A 27,090-nucleotide genomic window follows, 5' to 3' on the forward strand; every position below is an offset into this window, starting at 1 on the left:
CCCATTATGATTCCCCCCTCCTCACACACCCAAAGCAAAAAACCTTCCCACACCCCCCTTCACACCTCCCCCCCTTTCCCTTATCCTCACCCCCCCCTTTCACCCTCTTCACCTGCCTCTTAACAGCAACTCTCGCCATAAAACTCTCCTTTTTATCCCCCTTCCTTGCCGAGCCCTCGGGCTTTTTGACCAAGTATGTCCCCCTCGGCGTACCACTCACCCTCGAAAACAACCTCACATGGTTCGAAGCAGGAGAAGACCTCATAATGGGCGTCACCGACGAAACAGACGGCGACAAGACAGCTAACTCGTCGTCTTCCGAGTCGGAGAGCAGAGACAGCACCCCCGAGCGACGTTTCCTTTTGGCGGTGGGGGTAATTGAGGATGAAATGGGGGGTGCTTTTAAGGTGGGGTCCTTGGTTGGTTTAGTCGAGGGTGCTGGTCGTTTTGATGTGGGCGTTTTGGTCGGTTTGGTGGCGGTTGGTGTTGTTGTTGGCTTGACGGTGGTGGGCGGTGGTTTTGGGGCTGGGGTTTTGGTTGGTTCGGCGGCGGTTGGTGTGTTTGATATGGTGGATAATGGTGTGGTTGCTGGTATGGTGGGTGGTGTTGGTTTTGCCTTTGGGGGCCGGCCACGCGGTCTCCTCGGTGGTGTTGTAAGATACAAGGGCGTGGAAGGCCTGAGGTGAAAATCCCCTTTCCGTTGGGCTGGTTTGAATATCAATGGTGAAGATGTAATGGCGATGCTTTCTAGCGTCATATTGTTAATATTGTCGTGGGGGGTGCCTGGCAGTGGTGACGATGTCGTGTCCGTGACGGCCCCGTCCTGAGACTGGGACGACAGAGCCGGGACAGGGTCTGATATTTCGGCTGGCCCCGGAGAAGATGCAATGGGGGCAAAGTCCAACATCTCAGTATCTTGAGGCTGTAAAGATAGAGAAGCGATCGGTCCCAGCATCTCAGCATCGGGAGCGCAGGATGACAGAGTTGGCGACGGAACCGTGTGATTTCGCGGGGTTTCTTCCTCCACAATACCCATCTCACTTGACGGTTCAATATAAGAATCTGGTATTTCCAGCGTTGTCTCTTCGTCTCCATTAAACGACAGACTTGGCGATGGTGGCCTCACATCGTCGTCGAGATCTTCCTGGGTCGAGAAACCGCCGATGGGATCAGAGTCTGGAATTTCGCCTCGCGGGTCTCTACCCCTGAAGGATGGTCTCCCTTTGCGTCTGTTTGGCCATGGCGTCTCCTCGCTGCCGATTGTGTAGATAACTTCTGTTATTTGGGGCGGCCGAACCATAATGTCTGGTATTGATGATTCTGTATTAATAATGGGTGGTGCTGATTGCGGTGACGATTCTTTCAACTCTACCGCGACGCGTTCATCTTCACGGTTAGCCTGATTCTCCAGGCTCGAATCTTTTGGATTAAGATTTCCATCGTCAGGCATCGGCACATCGTGTGGCTTGTCCGACGTATTTGTGTCAGAAGCCACGATGCCAAGTGGCTTGCGTAGAGTTTTCCGTAACAGACTTTCGTCCTTTTTGCGGCTTGCTCCTGCCTGCTTTCGTGGCTGCCGTTGCGTCTTCTGCATGGGCTGATCTTCGTCAGACAGGTCGTATTCTGCATCCACTACATGCCGAGTAAACAGTTCTCCTGGCGGCTCCGGCTGGCCATTGGCTTCTATTTCACTTTCAGCAACCGGGGGTCTGGTTGAGTGGTTTGTTTCTTTCTCCTCGGGCGCCAGAGGTATCATTGTTGCTGGTGGAACATTTTCCTCCCCATCCTTTTCCTGTGGAATAGGATGGTCACCCTCGCTTTGCTCAGGCGTAACAGCCCTGAACGAGGAGATGTCCAGTGGAGTTTTGGCCACAATCTCCACCCGCAGACTCTGATTTCGCGGTTTTCTAGCGGACTTGTGCTCTGAATCAGACACGTAGATATAGACATCTGGATCCGCGGCAGGTACTGAATCTTGAACTGGTGGTGGTCGTGACCGAACAGCCATCACCGTAGGCTTCTCTTCTGGAGTCTTCGGGCTCTCGGTTTCTACAAGCGTTGCAGTAAGTTCCGGTTCAGTTGTTGGAGAACTGATGTCGGCCGTCACAATCTCAACATCTGGCTGAACTCCGTCCGTCTTCGAAGGAGTACTCTCCGCCTCAGCCATCGCAACACCGTCCCGTGGCGGCGAAGGCACTTTCACCACATCCTTTTCCGCATCTTTATGCGCTGATTCTTTGGGCGTATCCGATCCAACCTTGGACTTTCTTTTTCCAGGTCCCTTCTTCTTCTTTTTCGGCCCCGTATCAGGCGGCGGCTTCGGCAACAGCAACTTCTGCTTTATCGGCGTCTCCGTCGTCTCCATACCCTTATCCTTCGTAAAAACCCCCAGCAAAACATCGTCCTCATTATCGCCCTGCTCATCCCTCGGCGCAGCAAGTGAAATCCGTTTCTTCTTCACCTGAGGCGCATCCGTCATCGCTGCAGGCCGGTACATAAACGAAGGCGGCAGCGCCGGCGCCTGCCAAGTCGGATCGCTGGTCTGTAGATCGATCGGCGGTCCATATCCCGCCGGCCACCCACTAAACCCTTCCATCTGTCCCGGAAACATCATACCCTCCCCCATCTGTCCAGAAAACATCACACCCGGCCCCATCTGCCCCTCAAATCCCATATTCGACAACGCCATCTGTCCCATCATCCCAGGCCACCCCCCAAATCCAACCCCCATCGCCAATTCCGACTGCCCCATCATCTGTGGAAGCATCACCCCCCTTCCCATATTCATCCCCATCATCTGTGGCAGCATTACATCCTGCCCCAACCTACTCAGTCCTTGAGCATCTCCCACATCCTGAAGAAACCTCTCCTCCTCATTATATTCCTTCCCCTCATTGCCCCCCCCATTCTCCCCCTCCCCATCCCCCTCATCCTCACTCTCGCCAACCAAAAGGTCACTCCCCCTCATCCCTTCAATATGCCCATTATTAACCACTATCCTCCCAGTCCTCAAATCAACCTCGTCCCCCACCCCCTCAAAATCCCTCCCGTACCTCTCAAAGATGCTCTCAAACGCCGTCTTGAGCTTGATCACCGCCCGCTGTCTCGACCGTTCCAGCCTCGCATTCGGATCCCGTCTCGCGTTGACTTCTGACGGCAGCGACAAGAGTTCGTCTTCTAGTGGATCCTCCTCTACTTCTAGGGGGTTGTTGTTCAACGAAAGGCGGGGGCGCTTACTCGGAGGGGGGCACTCCATCGTGGTAGTCGCATATCGTGGTGGACGCTGGGGTCGAGTGTGGTGGTGTCGCAGAGTGGAATTGGCCGATTGGTAGTCACGAATCTTAGGTTGTCATATCCGAGAAGGGGACGTCTCGTGTGCTGCAGCCACCCGTCGAGTCGTTGGTCGCGAAATTTAAACTTCAGTTAATTGCTCCTCGAAACCTTGAAAGTGACATACTGCTCAGCGGAAATCAATTGGGAATTGATTGTTAACCGAGCAACGCGTGGGGCAAGTAATGGTCAGTGCGCGCTGAGCTTAATCCAGCACGGCCCCCCTTTTTGCTATTCATACAAGACTTTTTATACAGTAAACATCACAGTAGCATTCTTATACCACGTCAACAGCGGATTCTCCCCACTCTTCGTCTCCGTCTCCTCCAAATACGCCCACCTGCGCATGAACTCCTCGTGAGACAACGACCGCGTCAGTTTGCCCGTAATAGCCTGGTACATCGCTTCCGACGTCTGAAAGTCAGTAGGAAACATGATGTCAAAGTACCCTTGATGAACCTAGAAACGCATCAGTATGTTTTGCCTGTCGTCAAACTGAACAGCACATCACTCACCAAAGGCGTCGAAACCGGCACCGGCCTCCTCTGATACCTCGTCTGCACAATCGGCGCATTCAACCCCTTGATCGCCCCCGGCAACCAGTGGAAATCACTCGTCAGCAGCCGATGCGCAGGGAAATACTTCCCCAACACGTCAAAAAACTGCATCAACCTCGTCGGGACGTACTCCTGCTCGCTCAAGTTCCCAGGCAAGGGCCTCTGCTGAGACAGCCACTTGCCAAACCTGCTTGTGGGGTACGGCACCTTGTACCTCCCGTCCGTAGCCACATCCCTCACGCGGAAGAAGCGGGCCGTGACTGGGTCCAAGTTGCGACTGTAGAACTCGTAGTAGTCTCCCTTCCCATCGATCAAGACGGTTCCTTGAAGGGGAGCTTCGGTGGCCATGTCATACCGGACAACATCATGCGCAAAGTTGTCAAACACTTCAAAGGCGAGGAAGAAACATGGCGACGGCACTTTGGTCTTCCAGTCAAAGATGGACTGGTTAATGATTTCGACTTTTTGGGCGTGTCCACGAGCGTGGCTGTTTTTCAAGAGGTGGTTGTTTTGAATCGTGGCGAGCTGGGTGGAAATTTCAATGATTTTATACTGAGTGCGAGCATAGACGGCCGGGTCCACATCGCGAATGTAGTCTAGGATGTTGAGCATCAGGGTACCACGACCGGCACCCATTTCGTAGATGATCAAATCATGGTAGGGAAAGGTGGTGAGTTTGTAGTTTGCGATCAGGTACCGGGCGATCGCTTCACCATAGTAAGGGCGGAAGAGTTCGGTAGGGGTATACCACAGCTGGCGTGTATCGGTTGGAGAGACGGCGTCGAGGGCGTCTTCGAATTCGACGTAGCGTTTCGAAAGAATAGTTTGGAAATCGATTTCGTCGTGGAGGGAGGGGAAGTTGAAGGGTTCGCCGGGGGAGAAGATGACAACTTGTTTGGAGAAGTAACCGTAGTTGGGGTTGTACAGACTGTCTGGAGGATATGTCAGCTGTGCACAAACAGATGTAGGTACTTTCCCAATAGAACCAACCTTCAACAAAGTCCCGCATCAGCATCTTTACCCGGCGTGGCCGTTCCTTTCTGCTTCGGAGCTCATCGGCAGTGACCAGAGGGTAGCTCTCGAACTCCTTGGACATGTCCTCCTGAAACACCTCGCTCCGTTGTTGCCAGTTACTTTCATTGTGTGGATTCTTTGACGATTCTCCTCCTCTACCGCGAGCGACATAGTTTCGGTGTTGTTGTTGATGTTGTTGTTGTTGCCGTGGCGCACGGCAATGTTGGTAATGTTGTTGAAGCTCCTGAGCTTGAAGCCGTTGACGTCTCACATTCCGCAGAGCTGTGGCCAGGGTCGCCAAGTTCCTTCGCGATTGGCAGGCAGGGTGATGTCTAAATAGCTGTCTAAACAAGTGAGTAACTGCAGGCGAGTCCATTGTTCCGGAGTCGACCCCTAGAGGTCTGGTTGTGGCGTCGGTGGTGTCGTCGAGGGGTTTGGCGAGCTGTCCTGGACATTGAACTCCATCCCTCCTTTGACAAGCAGCACCCGCGCAGTTCCCATTTTCGGGGGTCAACTTTTTGCGTTGGCCCGAGCTCCCATCATCAGCAGGGGTCTTCGGCCTTCAACGGCCTGGATCTGGCGGGGTTTAAAAAAGCGGCCCCCACTGAATCTCACGACATTGGAACGTTGGACCAGGGTTGAGAATTGGCTTCTTGGCGACGAAGCTTGAAAGCTCTCAATGACATCAACTCTATTTTTCTCTTTTCACGGTAACATTTGCAATTAGCTCTGGAGCTTCTTTTCATTTTGGTTCCTGAAGCCCTTGAGCTCCTGGTTTCTCGTGTTTGCTCTTCGAGGATGTCTTTATAATCTGCTTCCTACTCCTCATCATTTCATGACCCTCTCATGAAGCAATGAGATAGATACCCCAAGTCAAAATGTCTCTAAGCGACCACCCAAAAGCCTACGGCACCGCCGCCCTGACAGTAGCCTTCATAACCGGCATCTTCGTCACCCTCGGCTTCAAAGACCTCTACCCCGAACTCGAAAACCGCTACCAGCAACGTCTCAAACGCAACCGCCATGCCCGCAACTCGCTCGCCCGCTCCTCCACCGTCTCCTCCCGACGAGACTCCTTCCTCTTCAGCGGCCCCGTCTCCCTCGAAGACCGGGAATCCACCTTCACCACCATCGACCGCGGCCTCGGCATAGTCGACGGCATAGCCGGCACGATAGGCAACACCCCCCTGGTCAAAATCCGCTCCCTCTCCGAAGCAACCGGGTGCGTCATCCTCGCCAAAGCAGAGTTCCTCAACGGCGCGGGGAACTCCCCCAAGGACCGTGTAGCCTTAAACATGATCGAAGTCGCTGAGCAGCAAGGCCTTTTGGTCCCCAACAGAGGTGACACCATCTACGAAGGCACAGTAGGATCAACCGGTATCTCCCTCGCCGTCCTGGCCAGAGCGAAAGGGTACAAATGCCACATCTGCATGCCCTCCGATGTGGCGATTGAGAAATCCGAGCTCCTCCACCACTTGGGAGCTACGGTGGAACGTGTCACTCCTGCGCCCATCACGGACCCAAAACACTTTGTCAACCTCGCCCGCCAGAGAGCAAAGGAACACACGCTGCGGACTGACACGGAAAGCCGCGGGTTTTTTGCCGATCAGTTTGAGTCGTTGGCTAACTACACGGCCCACATGAAGACCACGGGCCCGGAAATCTACGAGCAGACGGGCGGGCTTATTGATGCGTTTGTTGCTGGTGCTGGAACGGGGGGGACCATTTCGGGGGTGACGAAGTATTTAAAGGAAGAGAGGAAGCTGACGAACCTCAAGGTTGTGCTTGCGGATCCTCAAGGGAGTGGGTTGTACAATAAGATCAGACATGGGGTGATGTACTCGCCCACGGAGAAGGAAGGGACAAGGAGAAGACAGCAGGTTGATACCATGGTGGAGGGGATTGGGATTAACAGGATTACCGAAAACTTTGAGTCTGCCAGGTCGCTCATCGACGACGCCGTAAGGGTGACGGATATTCAAGCTCTTAAAATGGCGAGGTGGTTGGTAGAACATGATGGGATTTTTGTCGGGAGTTCGAGCGCGGTCAACTGTGTTGCGGCGGTGATGACGGCGCTGAAGATGCCGAAGGGGAGTCAGGTTGTGACTATTTTGTGTGATAGTGGGAGTAGGCATTTGAGCAAGTTTTGGAAGAGCGTGGGGGAGTTGGGGTTGGAGGTTAATGGGGAGGATGAGGAGAGGGGGGGGGAGGGGGAGGGTGACATTGTTGAGGTTTTGGGGTTGGGGAAGGGGAGGCAGTAAGTAGAAAATGGGTGTATGTGAGGGATGCAGATGTGAGAATGATGATACCCCTTGTTCATTGTGTGTGTATATGTGGCACAACGTTGACTGTGAACAGAAAGATGAGTAAAAAATTACGACTCTTGTTCTTCAGTCATTGGCTAGGCATTAGTTCTCAAACTCTCAGCCTCATCACAAATATCATCAGTGATACTCCCGGCTTTCTCTTCGACATTAACCATTATATTATTCCTTCCTATTTTTCAATATATATTCTTAAAATAATCCACAATAATCTACAGAATCATGCCACCCAACATTGTACAAGGACGACACCACCCAAAAATGCATTTTTGCCCCCCATTTATTTTCACTCAATATAGTTCCCCTTGTGATCCCTATAACCACTTTGACGATGTCTTCCCTCATGATCCACCCACACGTGGAAAGGTTCGTTATCATGCTGTTTCCTTCCGTGATTGGACTCCCTGTGATGAGCGTTGTTTCTTTGCGCCTGCTGATAATCTCCACCATGACGGCTGCCATTGTTGAATCCCTCACGATGATGCCGCCCGTTGCCACTACGGTCGTCGTCATACCGCTGCTGGCCATAACCATGGCGACCGTTGCTGTTGTAACCTTTCTCACCAAAGTGGTAGCCGTTGTCTCCACCGCGATTTCCTCCGCGGTTATTGCCATATCCACCAGGAAGCGCACCGCTGGGTAGGAAGCCGGGTTGTACTCTAGGACGATCAGATTGCTGCTGCTGCTGCTGCTGCTGTTGCTGAGGGCGGCGGTGGTAATCAGGACGAGGTTGTGCATATTGAGCTTCGCGGTGAGGACGTTGAGGTTGGTGCTGCTGTCCCTGCTGTCCCTGCTGTCCCTGCTGTCCCTGTTGCCCCTGCTGCCCCTGACGTCCACGATACTCCCCCTCCTCATACCTCTGAGACCCGTAATTCGGTCTAGGCCAATACCCAGAAAACGTCGGCCTCCCCTGACGCCTCGCCCCCCCTTCCTCCTCTTCCTCTTCCTGCTCCTCCTCCTTCTTCTTTTTCCCCTCAGGCTTCTTCTTCCTCTCCTTCCCTCCCCACCTCCACTTCTTTGCTTCCTCCTTCCCACCTTTCCACTTCCACTCCTTCTCGCCCCATTTCCACCCCTTCCCCTTTTTTACTCCCTCCTCCTCCTCCTCCCTCTCCTCCTTCTCCTCCTCCTTTTTCTTCCCCTGCCTATGCACACTATGATCACTCTTATCAACCGTGATCGGATCACAAACACTAATCCCGATACAAATGATATTTTGCGGTTTCTGGTTGTCATTCTTCTTCTGGCCGCTGTTCTTGCTGTTGGCTGCCCGCTCGGCTAGGCGGTCGATGAGCCGGTCGATGAGGGCGTCTAGGTTTGGGTCTTCCATGTTCTTGTCCTCCAAGACTTTTATTTTTGTGAGGAGGGATTGGATTTCGGAATCAAAGGCGGGGTCGGGGGGAAGGTTTTGGGAGTGGTAGTTTGAGATGGCTCGGGAGGCGGTTAAGGAGGGGGAGAGAGCGATGGGGGTGGCGAGGATGGGGAGGGGGAGGAGGAGGGTGAGGAGGGTTTGGGTGCGCATGGTTGGGGGATGGGTGGTGTGGTGAGTCGGGGTGGGCTGGTGGTTTGAAAGCTGCTGGAGGTGTATTATACTGACATATTTGATCTCTGCTCTGGGAATGTTCTGTTTTAACATCTGAATGTCATCTCCGGGCGTTTGGACACCTATATTCAACGGCTACTCAACCTCCATCTCCGTTGTCAACGCCAGTAACGGCAAAGCCGCCTTCACCGTGTCGCGAGCATGACATCTCCAGAGCTAACGGTTGTCGTGACCTTTTGATAACGATTCAACGGTCATCCCAACGTCCCCAACAGTCGTCCCGTTGCCAGGCGACCACAACCTTGGGTCGGAAGGGCGAGGGCACTGAATCGAGGTGATTACCAAGCGAGCAAGATTCTGAAATGGTTGCCGGACAAAAGTCAAATTTATTTCTGGTCCTGGCGCCAGAATAAGGTGAAGAAAATGGCTCAACTCTTGACTGATAGATGTGACAGATCACTGGGGAAGAATCCTCGCCGGTGTGGACTATGTAGGCTCAGGGACTCATGCCAAGCCGTTCGCTCTTGCCAAACATGTCTTGCCCCTTCACAAGGCATGTGGAGAAAGGATAGCGGTCCTGGGCGGTTCTAATTGAGGCAGGAGCGGTCCGTATGCAGATCTATAGACAGACGTTCATGATGACACCTGCACTCTAGTAACACTTATTCATCTTGCAAAGACACTTGTCAACTATCATCTTGACGGACATCCCTTTTGAGAGCTCCGTTTCATATTCTGGCATGTGGCCATTCTTTCAATACGAGCTGTTGTATCGCCCTGTTGGTGATGATTAGGGACGGACTCCTCGTTCAACCCAGTTAGACCAGTTTTTGAGTCATACCAGATGCCCAGATCATCGATGCTCTCGACTGTGAGCTCACCCACCTTTCACCGTCCCAGACCCGTTCAGCCCTGGACTCTGACCCAACGATTCAGCCCCCGCCGTTCACATACTAACATGATTTGAGAAGCGTGCTATTCCCCTGAATCGGTCTTGATCATCGTTGACCAAAGACGGTGAAGACCATGATTATGATGAGGCAAAAACGTTGCAACCCCGTAGCCCGTTGATGTATAAAGTGACAGTTGACACCCTCTCAATCAGCAGCACCCTCTCAACTCATCCACCGGCTTCCATCCGCCTTCGTTCCCTAAAGACAAGAAAACACGCTCATTAGCTTCCATCTTCGATATGCATATCAGAAAGATCTCCGCCATCATCGCCCAGGTCAGCCTGACGTCGGCCAGTGTTCTGGCTGGACACGACATGGGGTAAGCTCACTTACAATCACCACAACAACCGCCACATACTGACCCACCCCCTCAGCAAGCGCGACAGCTGGGAAGACGCCAAAGCATTCGCACTCCCCAAGGCAAGCGAGGCAGCGGCCAAGTTCAACGCCGCCCCCGAGGCCATGATCACCCCCTCCCCTGTTGTTTCGAAGCGCCAGTTCTTCGGCGGCATCCGTCCAGACGCCGGGTTCGAAATCGGCCGCCAGCAAGGTCTCGCCGCTGCCCAGGCCGCCCAGGAGCACGTCGACAGGGTTACCAATGACTTTAACTCGCGCTTCCCTCCCTTCTTTCCCGGGTTCCGCAACAACGGCTACAACAACAAGCGTGGCGACGATATGGACCAGGGCCAGCAGTACAATGATGAACCTGACCGGTGGGATGACAACAATGGGGTTTACCATTCGTATTACTCTGGGGCTGCTGCAGGTTATGCCTCTGCTGCCAACGACGGTGCTTACAAGGACGCCAACCAGGCTCAGCAGGGCTGGCAGCGTGGTGCGCCTGACTGGCAGGCTCATGCCTCGAGCTGGGCTGGTTATGGGGATTATGTTGCTGCTTCTGCTCATGGTCTGGCTAGTGAGGCGGTTGCTTCTGCGAATGGTGTTGCTGCTACTGCTACTGCCGGGTATGGTGATGGGGACTGGGAGGGGGATGTTGCTTCTGCGCATGGCGTGGCTAGTGGTTATCAGTCTGAGTATTACCAGGGGGGTGTTGCTAGCCCTTCTGGGGTGCAGCCCACGGCTTCTGCTGCGCATGGTACGCAGATGGTGCAGGTTAATGAGGGGGCGGCTGGGGTGTTGGGGGGGAGGGCGGTGGGGGTCGTTGTTGGGGTGGCGGGGGTTGTTTTTGGGATGTTGTAAGCTCTGGGACAGGGGTCGTTCTGTCAAGGGGAAGAAGAGGAGCTTCGATACCCCTAGGTGGTGGCTTCTCTCTCTCTTTCGTTGGGAGGGGGGTTGGTGGAGGAAGTAGGCACGTATGTGTGTCCTTCGCTTTTTTCTGTGCTGGATATTTTTTCTCCGTGATCCCAACTGTACAGAATGTTGGTGATATAAAGCGGGAAATAAGATTGGGTTTAGATTGGAGTAATAATTGGTGGGGATTTTATAGACTCGTAAAGTAGTTTGGTGGTGAAGAGTAGGGTAGTAACACTTTTGTGTTTCGAATCCTTTCTCATCTGTATCCAACAGTGGTGAAAGAATTCTTCTATAATTGGAGTGTACAAGATATCTTACATCTGTTTCCACCTTATCCAATACCTTTTCTCATTCCTTCTTCTTCTCCTCCTTGGGTCTAAAAGCCAAATGATACGTCCTCAACTCCTCACTAGTAATCTTGCCCGGCGACCTGACCGTCAAATCCTCCCCTTTCATACTCTTTGGAAAAGCAATCACATCCCTTACTGAGTCTGTCCCTGTGAGCACCGCACAGAGCCGATCAAACCCCAACGCGAACCCTGCGTGTGGCGGACACCCCGCTCTTAACGCTTCGAGTAGATGAGAGAATTGCTTGACACCCTTGTCGGACATTTTGAGAATCTCCCTAAAGACATACTCCTGCATTTTCGCCGTGTGGATCCTTCTCGACCCACCACCTAGCTCAACCCCGTTGAGGACGAGGTCGTAGTGGTCTGCCCTTGCGGCTAGGGGGTTGGTAACCATCAGCTCGACGTCTGCGTCGGTTAGGGGGGCAGTGAAGGGGTGGTGTGTTGCGCTGAAGCCTGATTGGCCTCCTTGGCCCGGGTCGGTTTCGGTGTTGGGTGTGAACATGGGGAAGTTTTGGACCCAGAGGAAGTTAAACTGATGAGAGGGGGGGAGGAAGCCAGAGGTGACGGCGGAGGAGTATAAAAGGGTGCGGATTTGGCCTAGGGCAGTGGAACCACCGGAAAAGGGGGTGGGAGGTCGGGCTTGGAAAAAGATGACGTCGCCTGAGGTGAGGAAGGGGTAGAGGTTGGTTATTGTTTCGAAGCCGGAGTGGGAGAGGGGGGAGAGACCCATTAGGGGTTTGGAGGTGTCGATTATTAGGGCGGCGGGTTGGCCGTTGGGGTTGAGGGAGAAGAGGGCGGGGGGGAGGGTGGAGAGGAAGGTGTGGATGAAGGTTGTTGTGTCCCGGATGGAGGGGGAGGTGGTGGTGGTGGTGGTGGTGGTCGGGGTGAAGAGGAAGGTGTCGATTGTGGGGGAGGGGAGGGGGGAGATCATGGAGGTGAAGGATTCGGGGAGGGGGACGTTGGGGTTTATTTCAAAGGGGATGCGGGTGTCGGGCTTGTCGACGCCGAAGCGGGACATGGCTTCTTCGTAGGTGATTCGGGGGAAGGGTTTGTCTGATACAGGCCAGGGGTTGGAGGATGGGTCGGAGGAGGGGGGGGTGCGTCTGGGGACGGGGTAGCGCTCGTTGGTGTCGGATTGGACGAGTTCGAATTGGGAGTTGAGGGACTTCATGAGGTCTTTCATGATGGACTCGACTGTGCGCATGACGTCTTGGCCGGTGGCGAAGGACATTTCGAGATCCAACTGTCAAGGGGGCATTAGATGGTGTTGTGGTTAAGTCAAGTCTGCGGAATTCACCTGGGTAAACTCGGGCTGTCTGTCGGCTCTGAGATCTTCGTCACGGAAGCATCTCGCAAACTGGTAGTACCCACGGATACCGCTGGACATGAGAATCTGCTTGTACTGCTGAGGGCTCTGGGGAAGGGCGTATGCTAAACCAGCCCGTCGTGTTGGAACCAAGAACTCGCGAGCCCCCTCAGGCGTAGACTTGAAGAGGATTGGTGTTTCCACCTCGGTAAAGTTAAGATCGGTGAGGGACTTGCGAAGTTCATGGCCGATCTTTGGGCGTGCACGAATACGAGCCTGGAGAGCCTCATCGAAGCGGATCTGAAGGTGTCGGGCCGAGGGCGGGAACTGCACCCCCTTGGACACGATGATATCCTTGGGGAAAGCATTAAGAGGCTGAATATTCTGCAGAGAAATCTCGAGATGTGTGACGCCTTTGGGAAACGAGCCAGGAACATCTCTTTGAGAGGAGGCAGACAAGTCTCGGTCACCTTTTTGAGATACGACAGTTCCGGTCACTGCGACTGGACTGTGGAGAGGCAGAGCCCTAAGAGCGAGATGGGCCTCGTGTCCGGGAGGAGGGTTGGATTCATCACCGGGCTCGGAGTGGGATACAACCTGGATAGACGGCCCATTGTCGACTTGCACATTGGCAAAGATGAGCTTCTTGGACGATATCCTTCTCTGGGAGAGAAAGCCATGTACTGTGACTGTCTGGCCATTCACAAACTGGTTGGCACTGGACGCCTGGGGAAAGTGATCTTTATTCTACATCAGCCGAGGAACTATGAATGCTGGAACAGATATCTCTCCATACTATAGCTCGACCATTCTTCCCGAAGCTGCTGTGTGATATCACTATGAGTGAACCGTTGAGGTACCCACAAGACACCTGATGGCCGGCGGATGAGTCGAGGCTGGAGAAAACTGGTGCACGGTCTGAGATTTGAGGGTCTCAAGCTGGTGAGACGCCTCATGGAAGGCCGTGAGAGGGCCATGCTCTGTATCGAAAGTCGAAAATTGCAACTTGTGCACACCAGAACTTGGGCCAATTCACTACCAAATTCACTGGCAGCAGTCTCATGGGGGGAGCTTCAGAGCTGCGAGCCTGCCGACAGCCGGCAGGCAACGGCAGGCAACGGCAGGCCCCACTCTTGCTCGGCTGATGTTTGGCCCGAGCACTCTGTGGTGGGCCCCTCTGGCAGAGCTGGCTGCGACCTACAAAAGTTTTGCGGCTCAATCCATTTTGGAATTTTCCTCTTTTCTTCTTCATGACCCTCTCATTCAATACAAAGTGAGTAGCACCCACCATCACCACCAATTTTTACCGCAAAGATCACCAGCTAACAGTTGTTTCTCCAGATGATGAAAGCCAGCGTGTTCCACATGATAAAGCTTCCGCTTCTTCAAACTTCCAAACTCCCCCCTCACGGGGCTTAGGTGGTTTGGTTGGGAGATGGAGTTGGAATTATGAAATAAGCGTTCGGCACACCGACCTTGTTACTTATCGGACGCAATAACGGCATCTCTGATTACACTGAATGAGAAGGGTTTGACTCTGGGGCTTTGTGTCTGGTCGTTTTTGCGACCTTTTGTATCGCTGAAGGCATCCTCGATGGGCATAGGGTTGCATTCACGACGGGGCCAGTCACCAAGTTAAGGTGCTTGGAGACTCTGCCTGGTGGTGTACTGTCACTTGATGTTTGGAGATGATGCCCTCGGCGACAAGTTTTTTGCGAGTAGGTTGGTCGCGGACACGAGCGGAACCGTATCTTGAGAATGTTGACTGGGACAAGTGTTCCACATCGTCTTCATGTTCGGATACGCCTGTAGCACTAGTTTACCTGTCAACAATATCACGTTTGGATGAATGAACACAAATATAATGCACATGTCTCGGATACATGAAATCAAGCGGGAACCCGCAAAGGCGGCCCCTCGATTTCCGTCCCGTTGACCCATGTCACTGGGAGAGACCCGCCTACCCGACTGCCCATCCACACGGCAGCACGGCAGCACGGCAGGTTCCTTTTGACGTGGGTTTCCCAGTTACAATTGCTGTCCTGCATTGCAGAGAGTATCAACCTATCAACCTATCAACTTCGCCCGCAGACCGTTCCCAGCTTGCCCGTCTTGCGGCCCCTAATGCACGCTTAGGTCACCTCACCTCGCCGCCTAGGAACCGTTGACTGTCCGCTGCCCGACCTGCCCCATCTCACCATCATCCCCCAGGCCATCTCCGCTATCACTGGACACCCGCTCCAAGTCCCTGTCGCGAGCCATCACACGCCATCAACACAGTGAGCTTGGAGGGTGCTTTTTGCAGCAGCGTAGCCCCGTGCCAGCTCGACAACATCCCCATCTCCAGCAGCCATGGCGAGCTCCTTTGAAAAGTCCGTCAAGGGCGCGACCAAGATCAAGGTCCGTAGACTTCCCCCCCCTTGCGCCCGCGAGAATTGTCGGCTTGTTTTTATCGTTGTCCGGGCCTGACCAACTGTATCGCTCACAGGCCGCGCCTCCGAAAACAAAATACATCGAGCACATTCTAGTTGCGACACATTCGGGCGAGGCGGGCGTGGGCGAGGTATTCCGGGCGCTCCACCACCGGTTGCGCGACTCAACATGGACCGTCGTCTTCAAGAGTTTGATCACTGTCCACCTCATGATCCGCGAGGGCTCGGCAGATGTCACCCTGGCGTATCTTGCGAAACACCGGAACATGATTGCTATCAGCATGTTTTCTGATGGTAGGTAGCCCCGGCCTCCCCAATTCACTCGAGATACCGACGGGTCACTGACAGTCTCTTCGTATACAGCGCAAACTCAGGGGCGAAACATACGACATTACCACAGTTATCTTGCAGAAAGAGCGCGAGCGTATCGAGAAACAAAGGTCGACTGGGTGCGGTCAAAGGATTCGAGGCTGGAGAAACTGTCCATCGACAAGGGTTTGCTTCGGGAGACGGAAATTGTTCAGCACCAACTCACGGCCTTGCTGAAATGCGACGTGAGTTTATCGCCTAAAACATCCCTCGACTGTATGCTGACACACAATAGGTGATGGAGAATGAGCCTGAAAATGAAATCACCATCACTGTGTTTCGGCTCCTTGTCCTGGACTTGCTGGCTCTTTTCCAAGCCCTGAACCAGGGACTGATCAACATCCTCGGTCACTTCTTCGAGCTGTCCAAGACTGATGCCGAAAGAGCTATGGATATCTACCGGACATTTACCAGGCAGACTGACTACGTTGTACAGTATCTCAGCACGGCCAGACAGTATGAGCATCACACCAGGGTGGAGGTTCCTAAGCTGAAGCACGCCCCTGTTAATCTCGGGCGCCAGCTCGAGGAGTATCTGAAGGATCCCGATTTTGAGATTCACCGGAGGCAGTACCTGGCTGAGCTTGAGGCCAAAAAGTCATCCAAGGGCGGGTCATCAGGAGCTTCGAAGTTGCCCAAATTTGATGCCTTTGAGACCAAAGCATCATCCAGCACAAGCGCACCTGCTTCTCAGCCAGCCCAGACTTCTCAGGCTGCGGCACCAGCAAAGGGACCCGACGTCAATCTGATCGACTTCTTTGAGTCCATTGAACAAAACCAGACGACACTGGCTGTCCAAGGCCAGACGCAGCAGGCACAGGCACAACCTCAGTTACAACAACAACAACAACAACAACAACAACAACAACAAACGCAGATGCAGATGGGCATGTCTCCTTGGGGCCCTGCCCCATTCCAACCTCAACAACCTCTTCAGCAGCAACAGCAATTTCCCCAGAACGGATTTGTCGCCTCTCCTGTTCACCAGTTCCAGACGGGTGTTCCCTTCCAACAGCAGGGGCAGCCAGCATTTTCGCCACAGCAAACTGCGCAGCCAGTACAGCAGGCCTTTACTGGCGTCGGCTTCGGCGGGTTCTCTCCGCAACCCCAGGTTGGCTTCCAGCCTGGTTCTCTCGCCCCGATACAGCAGGATACCGTCGCGAATTTCCAGACAGGCGCGCCCACTTTCCAAGGAGGCCTTCAGGCGCCTCAACAAAACACCAACCCTTTCCGCCAGTCCATGCTCATGAACCAACAACAAACAGGCTCACCCTTTGCGCAGCAGCAACCTGTTCAGGAGGTCGCTTCTCCTCAGCAACGCCCCATGACAAGCCAGTCTACCAACCCCTTTGCTCGCTCCTCACCGCAAGGGACACAGCCATTTGCTGCACCAACGTCCAACTCACCTTTCCAATCCCAGGCGCCACAGCAGCCCACTCAACAACAAATGCAGCCCATGCCGACGGGCACGAACCCGTTCGCCAAGAACTTTGGACAGGCTCAGCAAGCGCAGCCTACTCAGCAGCAACAGCGACCTGTCACTGCAGGGGGAATATTGTCCCAGCCGACGGGGACGAATCCGTTTAGGCAGGGAGCCTTTGTGAATCATCAGACGGGACTGGGGTGGCAGCATAACCAGCAGGCTATTGGGGGTGGGTTGGATCAAGTTGAGACTGTGCCTGTGTTTCCTAGGCCGGCGGCTCAGACGCCGTGGCAGCAGCAGTGAGGGAGGGGTGGTTTGTGTGTGATATAAACTTGTTAGGGAGGCCAGAGAATATGGGGGGAGGTTTGGGGCTGCAGAAAGGTTTACTTTTTTTGCTAGGAGGAGCGGCGGTGCTGGGATTCATCCAGCGAGAGCACAGATAACATTCGTTTGGCAAAGAAGCATTCAAGCGCGGCGTTTGTGAAATAGGCTGTTGACACTTTTTTTGGGGTTGGGGTGGGGGTTTCTTCCTTAGTCCCCCCCCCCCATTGTTGCTTGTTTGTTTTTGGAAGACATGGTGTGGTGGGGGGTTGGTTGAGATGGTATAGGGGGTGTTGTTTTGAGGGGGTAGTGAGTGGTAGTAGTAAGATTCATTGTATACTTTAATTTTATATCATTTTTGGCATTTGAAACACAAGACCTTGAGCTGTTGTATATCCAACATTGTCACGGTGGGTCAAGATAATAAGACCAAGGAGTCGTCTATTTTGATCATGTCCTTCTTTCCCTGCGTAATATCCTTTTTGTACCTACCTATCTTGTCCCAATATCTAAAACCTTACCAAGCCTTCCCTCCAAGAACGCCAGCGCTATGCCCATAAATCACACCCAATATCAAACAAATGGCCAATAAAATGATAGCCCCCCCTAATCCAACTCCATCTTCAACCCCGGCCCATCCCCCCCAACAGCAGCCAGCGCAGCCCCCATGCCCACAACCTCACTCGCCACCAGTCCCACCCCCACGTCTCTCTCGTCCTCAATAAACACCCCCAACCCAGCAAACGCCTCAAACATGGCCCTAGAGGTGTACTCATCGAAGCTATATCCCCCCGTCACATGCGCCTTGTCCGACCTGTACTTTTCCACATTCGGATGCGACAGCCCCCCGTGAATCTTGTACCGACTAGGAGTGAGATCCAACCCCCCAAACGGGTCATACGGCCCCTCCGGCCTCGGCTCCTTCTTCTTTTCTTTGAGCCCCCGGATGGAAAGTTTACCCACTGCGTCCGCTGTTGATGATGACCCAGCGGCGAGGTTGGTAACCGCTTCAACAGCCTTGTTCCCCCTCCGTTTCAGCTGAACCCGTTGCTGATCCGGGAGGGGTTGTCCCCGTTCCAGACTATCAATCTCCATTTCCTTGATTTTGATCTTTTCCATCTTTTCCTCTTCCGCCTCCTTTATCGCGTCAAGTCTGCGCTGTCGGGCGGCAGCCTGCTCCGCTGCTAGCCTTCGACGTGACTGCTCATCCTGTTCCTTGCCCACGCGCCTATTCCTCTCAATCTCAGTTTTATGCTCTGCCTCCCACTGCTGGAGCTGGGCCTCTGCTTTCCGCTTGGTGGGTTCGTCGCCGTGGACGAGGTCAAAGGTTAGGTCTTCGACCATTTGGAGGTAGTTGTTGTAGTCACGGAGCGTGTTGAAGTCGTCTTCGACTTGGTTGAAGACTTGGTTTACTCTGCGCCGGATGTCGACTTCGCGTTCTACCGAAAGGTCGCCGAAAAAGGGGGAGCGGAAGCCTTTGCGGCGGAGGGTGCGGTGGCAGCCGGCGTAGGGACATTGCTGGGGGCCTTCGTTGAAGAGGCGGTTGACGCAGGAGGAGCACATGGAGTGGTAGCATTCGGGGTTGATGAGGAATTCCATGTCGCGGTTGAGGTAGCGGATTGTTTTGCAGACGGGGCACATGTCGTCGCTGTCGGGTTTGGGGAGGCCGTCGGGGGCGAGGGAGGAGACGGCTGTGACGCCTCCGGGGCGGGGGGCTGAGGTGGGGGGGCGTTGAGGGGGCATTTTTTTTTTCTTTTTTCTTTTTCTGTCTGGTGTGTTTGAAATGTCCGGTGGAAGATAGTTGTTGTTGTGGTGGTGGTGAGTGGTGGTGCTGGTGGTGAAGTGGGATGTTTGTGGTCGCGAAACCGTTTGCAAAAGGCTACAGTCGGAATTAATACAAGGCTGAGGTTGGTAAGCCACCACTTGACGCGAACCACCCCCCTGTAGGATATGTGGGGCCCGCCATGTGGGGTACCTTTCACCTGGGAAGTGCGGGGTCCCTAAGCTTTCCAAAGAGCTCCCTTTTGCCCCCACCATGAGCTCAGCGGCCAGCCAGAGTTCCATCGCTTTCTATTGTCAGTTTCCAAACTCCCATATCAACAAACCCCCTTTTCTCACCATTCCCAACTATCACCACCAACAACACTACAGTCAAACCCCTTCAAAATGGCCGACACCGGTACGTGTTAACCCCCTTCCCCCTCATCCCGCCCATCTAACAACCCCCCCCGCCTCTAGACCCCACCACCGAAGCCGCCGCGCTCGCCCGCGAAAAAGCGGAACAAGCCTCCCTCCCCTACACCTGGACCCAAACCCTCCCCGACCTAACCCTCACCTTCCCCATCCCCGCCTCCCTCAAGGCCCGCGACCTCTCCATCTCCCTCACCAAAACCACCATTTCCGCCGGCATAAAAGGTCAAACCCCCATCATCTCAGGTCAATTCCCCCACCCCATTCACGTCGACGACTCCACCTGGACAATCACCACATCCCCAGACAACAGCTCCAAAACAGTCGAGATCCTCCTCGACAAGGTCAACAAGCAAGAGTGGTGGGCTCACGTTGTCACCACCGCCCCCAAGATCGACGTCACAAAGATTGTTCCCGATAACTCCAAACTCTCAGACCTGGACGGGGAGACGAGGGGTCTGGTGGAGAAAATGATGTATGACCAGCGGCAGAAAGAGCAAGGGCTGCCGACGAGTGACGAGCAAAAGAAGATGGAGATTCTCAAAAAGTTTCAGGAGCAGCATCCTGAGATGGATTTTAGTAATGCCAAGATTCAATAGGAAGGGGGGAGGGTTAATGTTACCAAAAACCAATGTTGGAAGGGGTGAGTGACATCACGAATTTTATGAAATAATTTTATACAGTGGGAGGTTCAATTGAGTTCTATTTGGGTCATGAAAATTCATGAAAACTGGCTGGAGATCATATTTTACCTCTGCTGCTGAAAGTTTTCGAATACGGTCAATATGGGATCAAGATTGGGGGAGAAAAAAATGTGAGGAGTGAAACGAATCGCTCAAGACCGCTGATTTTAAGTCACCAAAGAAGCAACTGGTCAAGGCGTCAGAGAGCTCCTCTTGATCTGATCTTGGAATCGCTAGTAATGATAAGCAGATTGAAGATGCTGCAAACCATCAATTGTCAGATTGAAAGCGTTCCGTGGAAGATTGGTGGTCACTGCAAAGAGTTATGTCATGCCAGAAAGGGATGGAAAACCGTGATACACCACATCACAGGGAAACAAAAAAAAAACAAAAAACAAAAAAAAAAAGAAAAAAAAAAGAAAAAAAAAAGAAAAAAAAAAGAGATTCAATAGTTCGATTTCTAAATCATCGACCCTATGGCCTCACCATTACTGTATCTTGTTCAACCTCGCCTGCTTAAACCTGCTCAGCTTCTTCGGCCCGTCATTATTCGCAATTAACCCGTCCTCATTCAGCGGCGGGTCCTCAATAAACCCTCCCTGCTTTTGGATCAGCTGGTTCCTCATGCGGTTATACTCCACCGCAGCGGCTTGATACAACATCGCCTCGTCCATGTCATCTGGTTCGGCGGCTGTAGCGGGGGTGGGTCTCTCAACAACGGTGGGAGCAATGGTTGTATCCTCTGGCGGTGTCGGCTCGGGTGGCGGTGCGGCAGCTTTGTGGATAAATGTTGCAGGCAGCTGGTGTGGCCCTGGTGGGAGGCCACCGGTGGCGCGCTCTTTCTTGAAGCGCGAGACACGCTTGGGTGGTTCCTCTGGTTCGTCGTCTTGCATGGTCAAATCTGTGACCTTTTCCACAATGTCGACGACGGGATTGATCTTGGGAGCTGCCGATGCATCTGGCCGGGTGGTGGTTGTAGTAGGAGCAATATCCAGCTCTGTCGCAAAGCTGACGCTCTTCTCCTTGGGTGCTTTCGCCTTCTCCTTGGGAGTCTTCGTCGCTGCCTTGGGTGCCGATTCCTTGACGACCGAGATCCTCCCCATACCCTCATCAGGTACCGTTCGTTCTTGCTGAACAGGAGCGCTAAACGCAGATTTCACTCCGAGTTTCTTTTCGAGCTCCTGCATGCGTTGGATGTAGTCAGAAGACAAAACGCTGTGCTTGGATCTCCCCAAATCGTCCTCGTCATCGTCTTCCTCTTCATCATCCATATCCCAGTCCTCGTCATCACTAAACTCGCCCTCTTCCAAGGTGAGTTCAGCGACTACAGGACCGATTTCCGACATGCTATACTCGAGCATCTCCCGCCGCAGCTTGGCATCCTCCTCCGGCTCATCCTCCGGAACAACAGCCTTGGACATATCCATGGCCTGCGACTCCTGAGCAATCTTGATGACGTGCTCCAATTGCTGCTGCGCAAATGTCTTCTCCAACTTTTCCCTTTCCGCATGTCCAGGCTTCGTACCCTCAGCAAAGGTAACCGTCTTTTTGGCGACCATCGATTCCCCATCGGCCACACCCCCCTTCGGTTCACCCTTTCGCTCGACAGCCTTTGGCGTGGCCTTCTTCTCCTCTTGCTCCTTCTTCTCCTTCCCCTCCTCAACCCCCCTCTCAATCTCTCCCCTCGCCCTCCCCCCCTCCTCCTCCGTCTCCGCCAACATCCCCCCCGCCTTCTCAAAAACCTCCATCAACCTCCCCGCCGCCTCACCCCCACTCCGCACCCCCGCATCAACCACATTCCCCTCCTCATCCAACCACTCAACAATATCCATAATCGGCAACCCACTCTCCTCATCCCTCGGCACATCCGGGCTCGCCACCACCTCCGCCGCCGCCAGCCGATTCTCCTCCTGCTCTAGCATTTTGCCCACAGTATTGATGTTTCCCTCTACGTAATCAATCCTGTGAGTCAACAAGCTGAGCATTTGCTCCACCTCTCGAAAATCAGTCTTTCCCATTATCTCGTTGATTTCCTTTTGGGTGAGGACCTTGCCCGAGAAGTCGCGGCGGATGCGGCGGAGGGATTCAACTGGGGTGGGGGTGGTCGAGGGGAGGAGGGAGATTTCTTCTTTGAGGGACGAGTATTCGAGGTACCATTGCTGCCAGTGGGAGAGGGAGGCGCGGAGTTGGGTGACTTTTTGGGTGAGGGTGGTTATGTGGGTGGAGAGGGTGGTGAGGTGGTCTTTTGGTGGTTGGGATGACATGGTGGGCGGCGTGGTTTGTTGTCGTCGTGTTGGGTGGCTGACGACAGATTTTATGCATGTTGAAGGTTGGGAGGAAAATGAACGGGGCAAATTTTGGAAGGGTTTGGAATTGACGTCGAAAGGTTACCGAAAAACACGGTTCAGACAATCTGCGACGGGGTGGACACTGTGTTGAACACTGTGTGTGGGGTTTGACCCCCTGTGAAGGAACTTGGGACGACCGGGCATTGGGAACAAGTAAAGCCAGCCAGGTAACTATTTAATTAAAGTGAAATATTCAACTCACAGTGTATTCCCACCGCCAAACCCAAACTAATAATTACAGTTACATGAGAGCAAAACTATGTATGCCGATATGCTCCGCTCGCTACCTATGCAAAGATTTTGTTCCTTATCCATCCTTTCTTCTCTCCCATCCAAAAAAGATCAAGTCAAAAACTCTCTATCAATACACACCACCCCATCCCCTAATGCCTCCTAATACCCCTGCCTACTATACTGACTGGGCGCATACCCATTCGCCGGCCTATCAATCCTCCTCCCGTCCAAAAACTTGGGGCTGTTCTGCGCCTGTCCCGCATACGGATCGTTCCCCATCTGCTCCCGCCTCCTCTGCTCAAAAGCCGCCCTCTCCTCCTCGTCCAGACTGAACGCCTTCTTCAACCACCCAAACGCGCTCCTCTTCTTCTTCAGCCCCGCTCCCCCCTTCGAGTTGGCTGTTTCGGTCGTCATTGTTGTGCCGTTGCTCATCACTGACATGCCCATCGCGGATGGGATATTCCTTGAGGGGATCGGCGGGTGCGGGAAGTTGAACTGCTGCACTCCGCCGACGGTACCGGAGGTGTGTGGGCGTTGCTGGAGAGGGGAGTAAGGGTTCGCTTGGACGGGACGGAAAAACTGCCTGTCTGAGTGCGGGGAAGGGATGAGGCCAGGGGCGATGAAGGATGGCGGGGGAGAAAAGTCGGCTAGGGAGGAGGAGATGGAGGTTATGGAGTTTACGGGAGGACGTTCCATGTCCGAGCCGGAGCCGTAGGCTGAATCTGGGGCTTGGAAGGTTTGGTAGCTGTTTTGTTGCTGGAGGTGGTTGTGGTAGGCCACTCGGGCGGAGGTTGAGTAGTTTTGGTGTTGCTGAACGGCATGGTGGTGGGTGTCAGGTGGGGGCACATGGATGGACCCTGGGGGGTTCATCTTCAGGGAGATGCGATCCCGGAGAGAGGTGCGGTTGTTGTTTGTGGGGTACATATCCACCTCAAGATCTGCGTCTGGAACAACCTCTGGTGCGTTCCCTGGGTCACGAAGAGATTCCGTTCGCATGGAATCGGATCCGAGAGAATCCGTCCCGAAAGAATCTGTCCTCCTGGTAGAGGTTGTTTGGAAGGAGTCGGTTCTGGTGGAAGATGGCCTCGGCTCATATCTAGAATCGGGGAGAACATCTCGCTTGGGGGCCGCCGCTCGATTCCTCGCTCCAATCTCGACCACCTTTGGGCCTCGCACTTCAATCACCTTGGGCTTGGGGATTTCGACCACCTTCGGCCTCGGGTTCTCCACGATCCTTGCTCGGGGAGATTCAACAATCTGGGCCCTGGATGTCTGCGGCCTGTGGGTTTGCTCACGGGGCTTGGGAGACGCAGTCCCTGGCTTAGGGATCGAGTCGGCCGGTGAGGGAAAGTCGAGCTTGGCACTAGGGACATTCTCTCTTGGCTTGGGACGCTCAGCAACGATCCTGGGCGAAGGCTGGGGGGATGGTCGTGGGGAAGGACGAGGTGATGGTCGCGGTGATGGCTGAGGGGTGTAGACTGTGGGCTGTAAGAGATACAGAGTGCTCTCCTCAGCTCGGTTTTCCTCCTCCTTGTGCACTTCCAATTTTGGAGCCTCGAGCAGAACATTGGGTCGTTCAGAAAGCCGTCGAGGATTTCGAGCAGGCGGTGGCGGCGACTCGGGAGGTGACTCGGCTGGTGCTTGTGGTTGCGGTGATGGTTTTGGTCGCGGTGGTTGTGCTCGTGTAGGTGGCTGATAAACTGCAGAGGTTAAAAGTTGCGGGGGTGATTGAGGAGGCGGTGATGATGACTGGGGTAGTGACTTGGGAGGCGACAGCGGAGTATCTTTGGTCTCTGTTTCCTCCTGAATGGTCGGCACAGGTGCTTGCGGGGGAGTGGCCGGCCGTTCCTCCGGGGCAGGCTTAGGTTCTTCGGGTAGCGAAAAGTTCAAGAATGACGACGGTCTAGATGCTGTAAGCGCATTGATCGTGCTCAGGCGTAAAGACAACCGGGGAGGCGAGTTGGGGATCTTCCTCGGTGGTGATGTCGGGGGCGTTGTGATAGTTGTGGCAGATGCATCTGATGGCTTGGGACTGTGCTTCGGAGATGTGTAAGTGGCAGCACTCAGCTGCTGCGACCTGACTCTGCGGCTGACCTCGCCAGCTCTCCGGTCCATCTCTGAGACCATGCCAGCCAGTCTCACCACCAACGCGTTCAGTGAACTACCCTTGTGCTGCAAATCCATAAAGGCGTTGAACCAGCCATCTGTGTTGCCCTTCATAGCATCGAAGATGTCAATGACATCAGGGCGCTCCTGTCGCCATGGCCCGTGGTGCTGCTCGGCCAAATAAATGGTAAAATCTCTGGTCGCCGCAAGACCTTCAGCCAGGTCTTGCGTGGTTTGCTTGAGAGCAATCTGAGTGCGTGCCAGGATGTGCTCAATCTTTTCGTTGCCCTCCAAAATGGTCATCCGGTAGTTTTGATCCTCCAGCATGCGTTCAAACACATCAATATTGTCCATGGGCAACCGCAGGTGCTCGATCCTGAGCTTCACGTCTTTCATGGCCAGATCCATATCCTCCAGTGTCGTTTCCAGAAACTCGTCCACCTCGTCGATGTGCCCTTGCAAGATGGAGACAACCAGAATCTGGCTGTTGGCCATGCCGTTGAGCAGTAAATAGACACCAAAAGAGATCTGGGCCATCAACCGCCGAAGCTCGTGTGCCTGTTGCCCAGGTCGAAACCGCCACAACGCTGCTGGGTGAGGGTCAGAGTGCTCGCCATCGAGCAGCTCCTCACGACGAGCTTTGGCATCGCCAGTCCTCAGCTTGGGCTTCCCCGAGTTTTCACCTTCGGTGGCCTCGACCAGAGACTCGGCAAAGGCATCCTGCATGGAAGGGATCGGATGCTGTGGTGCTGATGATGCTGCGGACGAAGACGGCACCGGGGGTCCCGGCCGCGGCTTTTCCTCGGGTCTCCCTCGTGAATCCAGCTTGAGATCTGACCCCATGTCCCTGATGTCGTCGTCATCGGCGATTAACATTATTGGTAGCTGCACATCGGATATCCGCGATGATGGGTGGCGTGGGAAGGCCATGATTAGGTGGCCGACCCTGACGGCTTCGATACGTTGTTGACAGCTTCGACGGGCCCGAAGATTCGGCAACCATTGGCCTGCCGATCAACCCGGCGATCGGCAGGAACGGTGGGACGGTGTGGTTCGTTCGCGGGTGGGGCCGGATGTTGTGCGTTCTGTTCCACGGGAGCCCGCAGTTTGATGGCGGGACGCGGTGCGACGATGGATTTTGGCAGCGCAACAGAGACACCACCACACGTCTGAAATGGAGAAACAAAAAAGAACAGCGGTTGATAAAGATTGAAACCGGTAGCCGGGTCAGATACAGGCAGGTAAACAATTGCTTGTCATGGATATCCTTCGAGATGAAACATAATTGGTTCTGGATGGACCCCAAGAGCGCAGCGGCGGTGGGAAGACGGTGAGGAGGGATGTCGGGCGGTGACTCTCACCAGGCTGGCGACGGAAGCGAGCGCCGAATGATCCAAATTCCGTCGACGAGCTGCACGGGCAGACTGTCAAACACTCGCCAGCAGAGAGCTTTCTCGTGATACCAGGCTCGGTCCGGGGAAGGGTGTCGCACGATGCTGATCCAGGCGCGCTCTTCGTTTCTAGGGGGGGGGCCCAGGGGTTGAAACAAAGTCCAATGTTTCCTGTTTGCTCAGCACGGGGTGTGTCTGCTGTCGTTATCGTGAACTTCCAGGTGGGGATGGATGGAAATTGCCTGAATGATGAGAAATACCCAAAGAGAAAACACCACCGTCCTCCGGTAGACAAGAAGAGAAACGGAGAGATAATGATGGAGAAAACAAAGAGAAAAGAAGACCACCGACCGGGCGGTTTTCGAGAGAGGAAGAACAGCAAACTCAGCGTTGCGTTCCGCTCCACTCGCGCACTATTGACAGGCGGCGCATTTGCTCAGTGCTTCTGGTTCCTGACTGGGAGACCAGGCGTGCCCTGCACCGGCGTGGCACACACACTGACCCCGACGCTACCCACGGGCGCCATCGAGGGCCCCTGCGATGCCATCTCATCTTCCCCCATTGTTGACTACTTCGTACAGTCCCCATTTGTCATTTCAATTCCTCGCTGATATGTAAAGGCCTCGACTTGGCTTCTCGTGGGGAATTGGCAGGGGAAAACCTGGATCTGGCTCGTTTGCGCACCGTACCGTCCATCTCCGTAAATTGCAATTCTTATTTTCTCTGGAAAAAACCCGGTTGCACTCTCGGGCCCTGGCCTGTGTGCCACTGGGAGGGATTCCGTCATGCGAGCCGACGTTGAAATGAACCGTTTTCGGCCCACAACCGATCCAACGCAGAGCGGACGGTAGCTACCTAGCAATTGACGAAGAGAGGGGCCACGGAGAGACGGGGTTTGTCGTGAGAAGAATATCTGATTGCTCATCATCACCTCGGCTGCGCAAAAACGATCCTTCTTCTTCTTC

The 27,090-nt window shown here is 54.1% G+C and overlaps 11 protein-coding genes across 11 annotated transcripts; 4 read left to right on the forward strand and 7 right to left on the reverse strand.

Annotated features, from left to right (window-relative positions):
- Positions 1-4: 4 nt before the first annotated feature.
- On the reverse strand, positions 5-3,256 carry QC762_111150 (uncharacterized protein; the record flags this gene model as incomplete). Its single annotated transcript, XM_062885536.1, has 1 exon — positions 5-3,256. The coding sequence occupies one exon, from the start codon at positions 3,254-3,256 to the stop codon at positions 5-7; it is 3,252 nt and encodes a 1,083-aa protein (XP_062748509.1).
- A 323-nt stretch (positions 3,257-3,579) lies between these two features.
- On the reverse strand, positions 3,580-5,481 carry QC762_111160 (uncharacterized protein; the record flags this gene model as incomplete). The annotated part of the gene is made up of 3 exons (XM_062885537.1): positions 4,878-5,481; positions 3,846-4,819; positions 3,580-3,789 (listed from the first exon to the last, which is right to left on the reverse strand). Exons 1-3 carry the CDS (start codon positions 5,275-5,277, stop codon positions 3,580-3,582), a joined length of 1,584 nt encoding a protein of 527 aa, XP_062748510.1. The 5' UTR covers positions 5,278-5,481.
- A 298-nt stretch (positions 5,482-5,779) lies between these two features.
- cys12 (Cysteine synthase 2) lies at positions 5,780-7,162 on the forward strand (the record flags this gene model as incomplete). Its single annotated transcript, XM_062885538.1, has 1 exon — positions 5,780-7,162. The coding sequence occupies one exon, from the start codon at positions 5,780-5,782 to the stop codon at positions 7,160-7,162; it is 1,383 nt and encodes a 460-aa protein (XP_062748511.1).
- A 349-nt stretch (positions 7,163-7,511) lies between these two features.
- Positions 7,512-8,744, reverse strand: QC762_111175 (uncharacterized protein; the record flags this gene model as incomplete). Its single annotated transcript, XM_062885539.1, has 1 exon — positions 7,512-8,744. One exon carries the CDS (start codon positions 8,742-8,744, stop codon positions 7,512-7,514), a length of 1,233 nt encoding a protein of 410 aa, XP_062748512.1.
- A 701-nt stretch (positions 8,745-9,445) lies between these two features.
- QC762_111180 (uncharacterized protein) lies at positions 9,446-11,314 on the forward strand. Its single transcript, XM_062885540.1, has 4 exons — positions 9,446-9,636; positions 9,737-10,037; positions 10,093-11,031; positions 11,166-11,314. Exons 2-3 carry the CDS (start codon positions 9,958-9,960, stop codon positions 10,916-10,918), a joined length of 906 nt encoding a protein of 301 aa, XP_062748513.1. The 5' UTR covers positions 9,446-9,636; positions 9,737-9,957; the 3' UTR covers positions 10,919-11,031; positions 11,166-11,314.
- Positions 11,112-13,683, reverse strand: MSD1 (aspartate--tRNA ligase msd1). Its single transcript, XM_062885541.1, has 3 exons — positions 13,425-13,683; positions 12,620-13,368; positions 11,112-12,565 (listed from the first exon to the last, which is right to left on the reverse strand). Exons 1-3 carry the CDS (start codon positions 13,603-13,605, stop codon positions 11,321-11,323), a joined length of 2,175 nt encoding a protein of 724 aa, XP_062748514.1. The 5' UTR covers positions 13,606-13,683; the 3' UTR covers positions 11,112-11,320.
- Positions 13,462-17,155, forward strand: QC762_111210 (uncharacterized protein; the record flags this gene model as incomplete). Its single annotated transcript, XM_062885542.1, has 5 exons — positions 13,462-13,901; positions 13,970-15,028; positions 15,117-15,354; positions 15,424-15,614; positions 15,665-17,155. Exons 2-5 carry the CDS (start codon positions 14,981-14,983, stop codon positions 17,153-17,155), a joined length of 1,968 nt encoding a protein of 655 aa, XP_062748515.1. The 5' UTR covers positions 13,462-13,901; positions 13,970-14,980.
- A 624-nt stretch (positions 17,156-17,779) lies between these two features.
- TFB3 (TFIIH/NER complex subunit) lies at positions 17,780-18,916 on the reverse strand (the record flags this gene model as incomplete). The annotated part of the gene is made up of 1 exon (XM_062885543.1): positions 17,780-18,916. One exon carries the CDS (start codon positions 18,914-18,916, stop codon positions 17,780-17,782), a length of 1,137 nt encoding a protein of 378 aa, XP_062748516.1.
- On the forward strand, positions 17,981-19,962 carry QC762_111230 (uncharacterized protein; the record flags this gene model as incomplete). Its single annotated transcript, XM_062885544.1, has 2 exons — positions 17,981-19,352; positions 19,412-19,962. Exons 1-2 carry the CDS (start codon positions 19,340-19,342, stop codon positions 19,960-19,962), a joined length of 564 nt encoding a protein of 187 aa, XP_062748517.1. The 5' UTR covers positions 17,981-19,339.
- A 283-nt stretch (positions 19,963-20,245) lies between these two features.
- Positions 20,246-22,310, reverse strand: QC762_111240 (uncharacterized protein; the record flags this gene model as incomplete). The annotated part of the gene is made up of 3 exons (XM_062885545.1): positions 20,246-20,306; positions 20,608-21,714; positions 21,865-22,310. 3 exons carry the CDS (start codon positions 22,308-22,310, stop codon positions 20,246-20,248), a joined length of 1,614 nt encoding a protein of 537 aa, XP_062748518.1.
- A 477-nt stretch (positions 22,311-22,787) lies between these two features.
- QC762_111250 (uncharacterized protein) lies at positions 22,788-27,056 on the reverse strand (the record flags this gene model as incomplete). Its single annotated transcript, XM_062885546.1, has 1 exon — positions 22,788-27,056. The coding sequence occupies exon 1, from the start codon at positions 25,662-25,664 to the stop codon at positions 22,788-22,790; it is 2,877 nt and encodes a 958-aa protein (XP_062748519.1). The 5' UTR covers positions 25,665-27,056.
- Positions 27,057-27,090: the final 34 nt, after the last annotated feature.

Source organism: Podospora pseudocomata (genome assembly GCF_035222375.1).
Source record: "Podospora pseudocomata strain CBS 415.72m chromosome 1 map unlocalized CBS415.72m_1, whole genome shotgun sequence".
Taxonomy (NCBI): domain Eukaryota; kingdom Fungi; phylum Ascomycota; class Sordariomycetes; order Sordariales; family Podosporaceae; genus Podospora; species Podospora pseudocomata.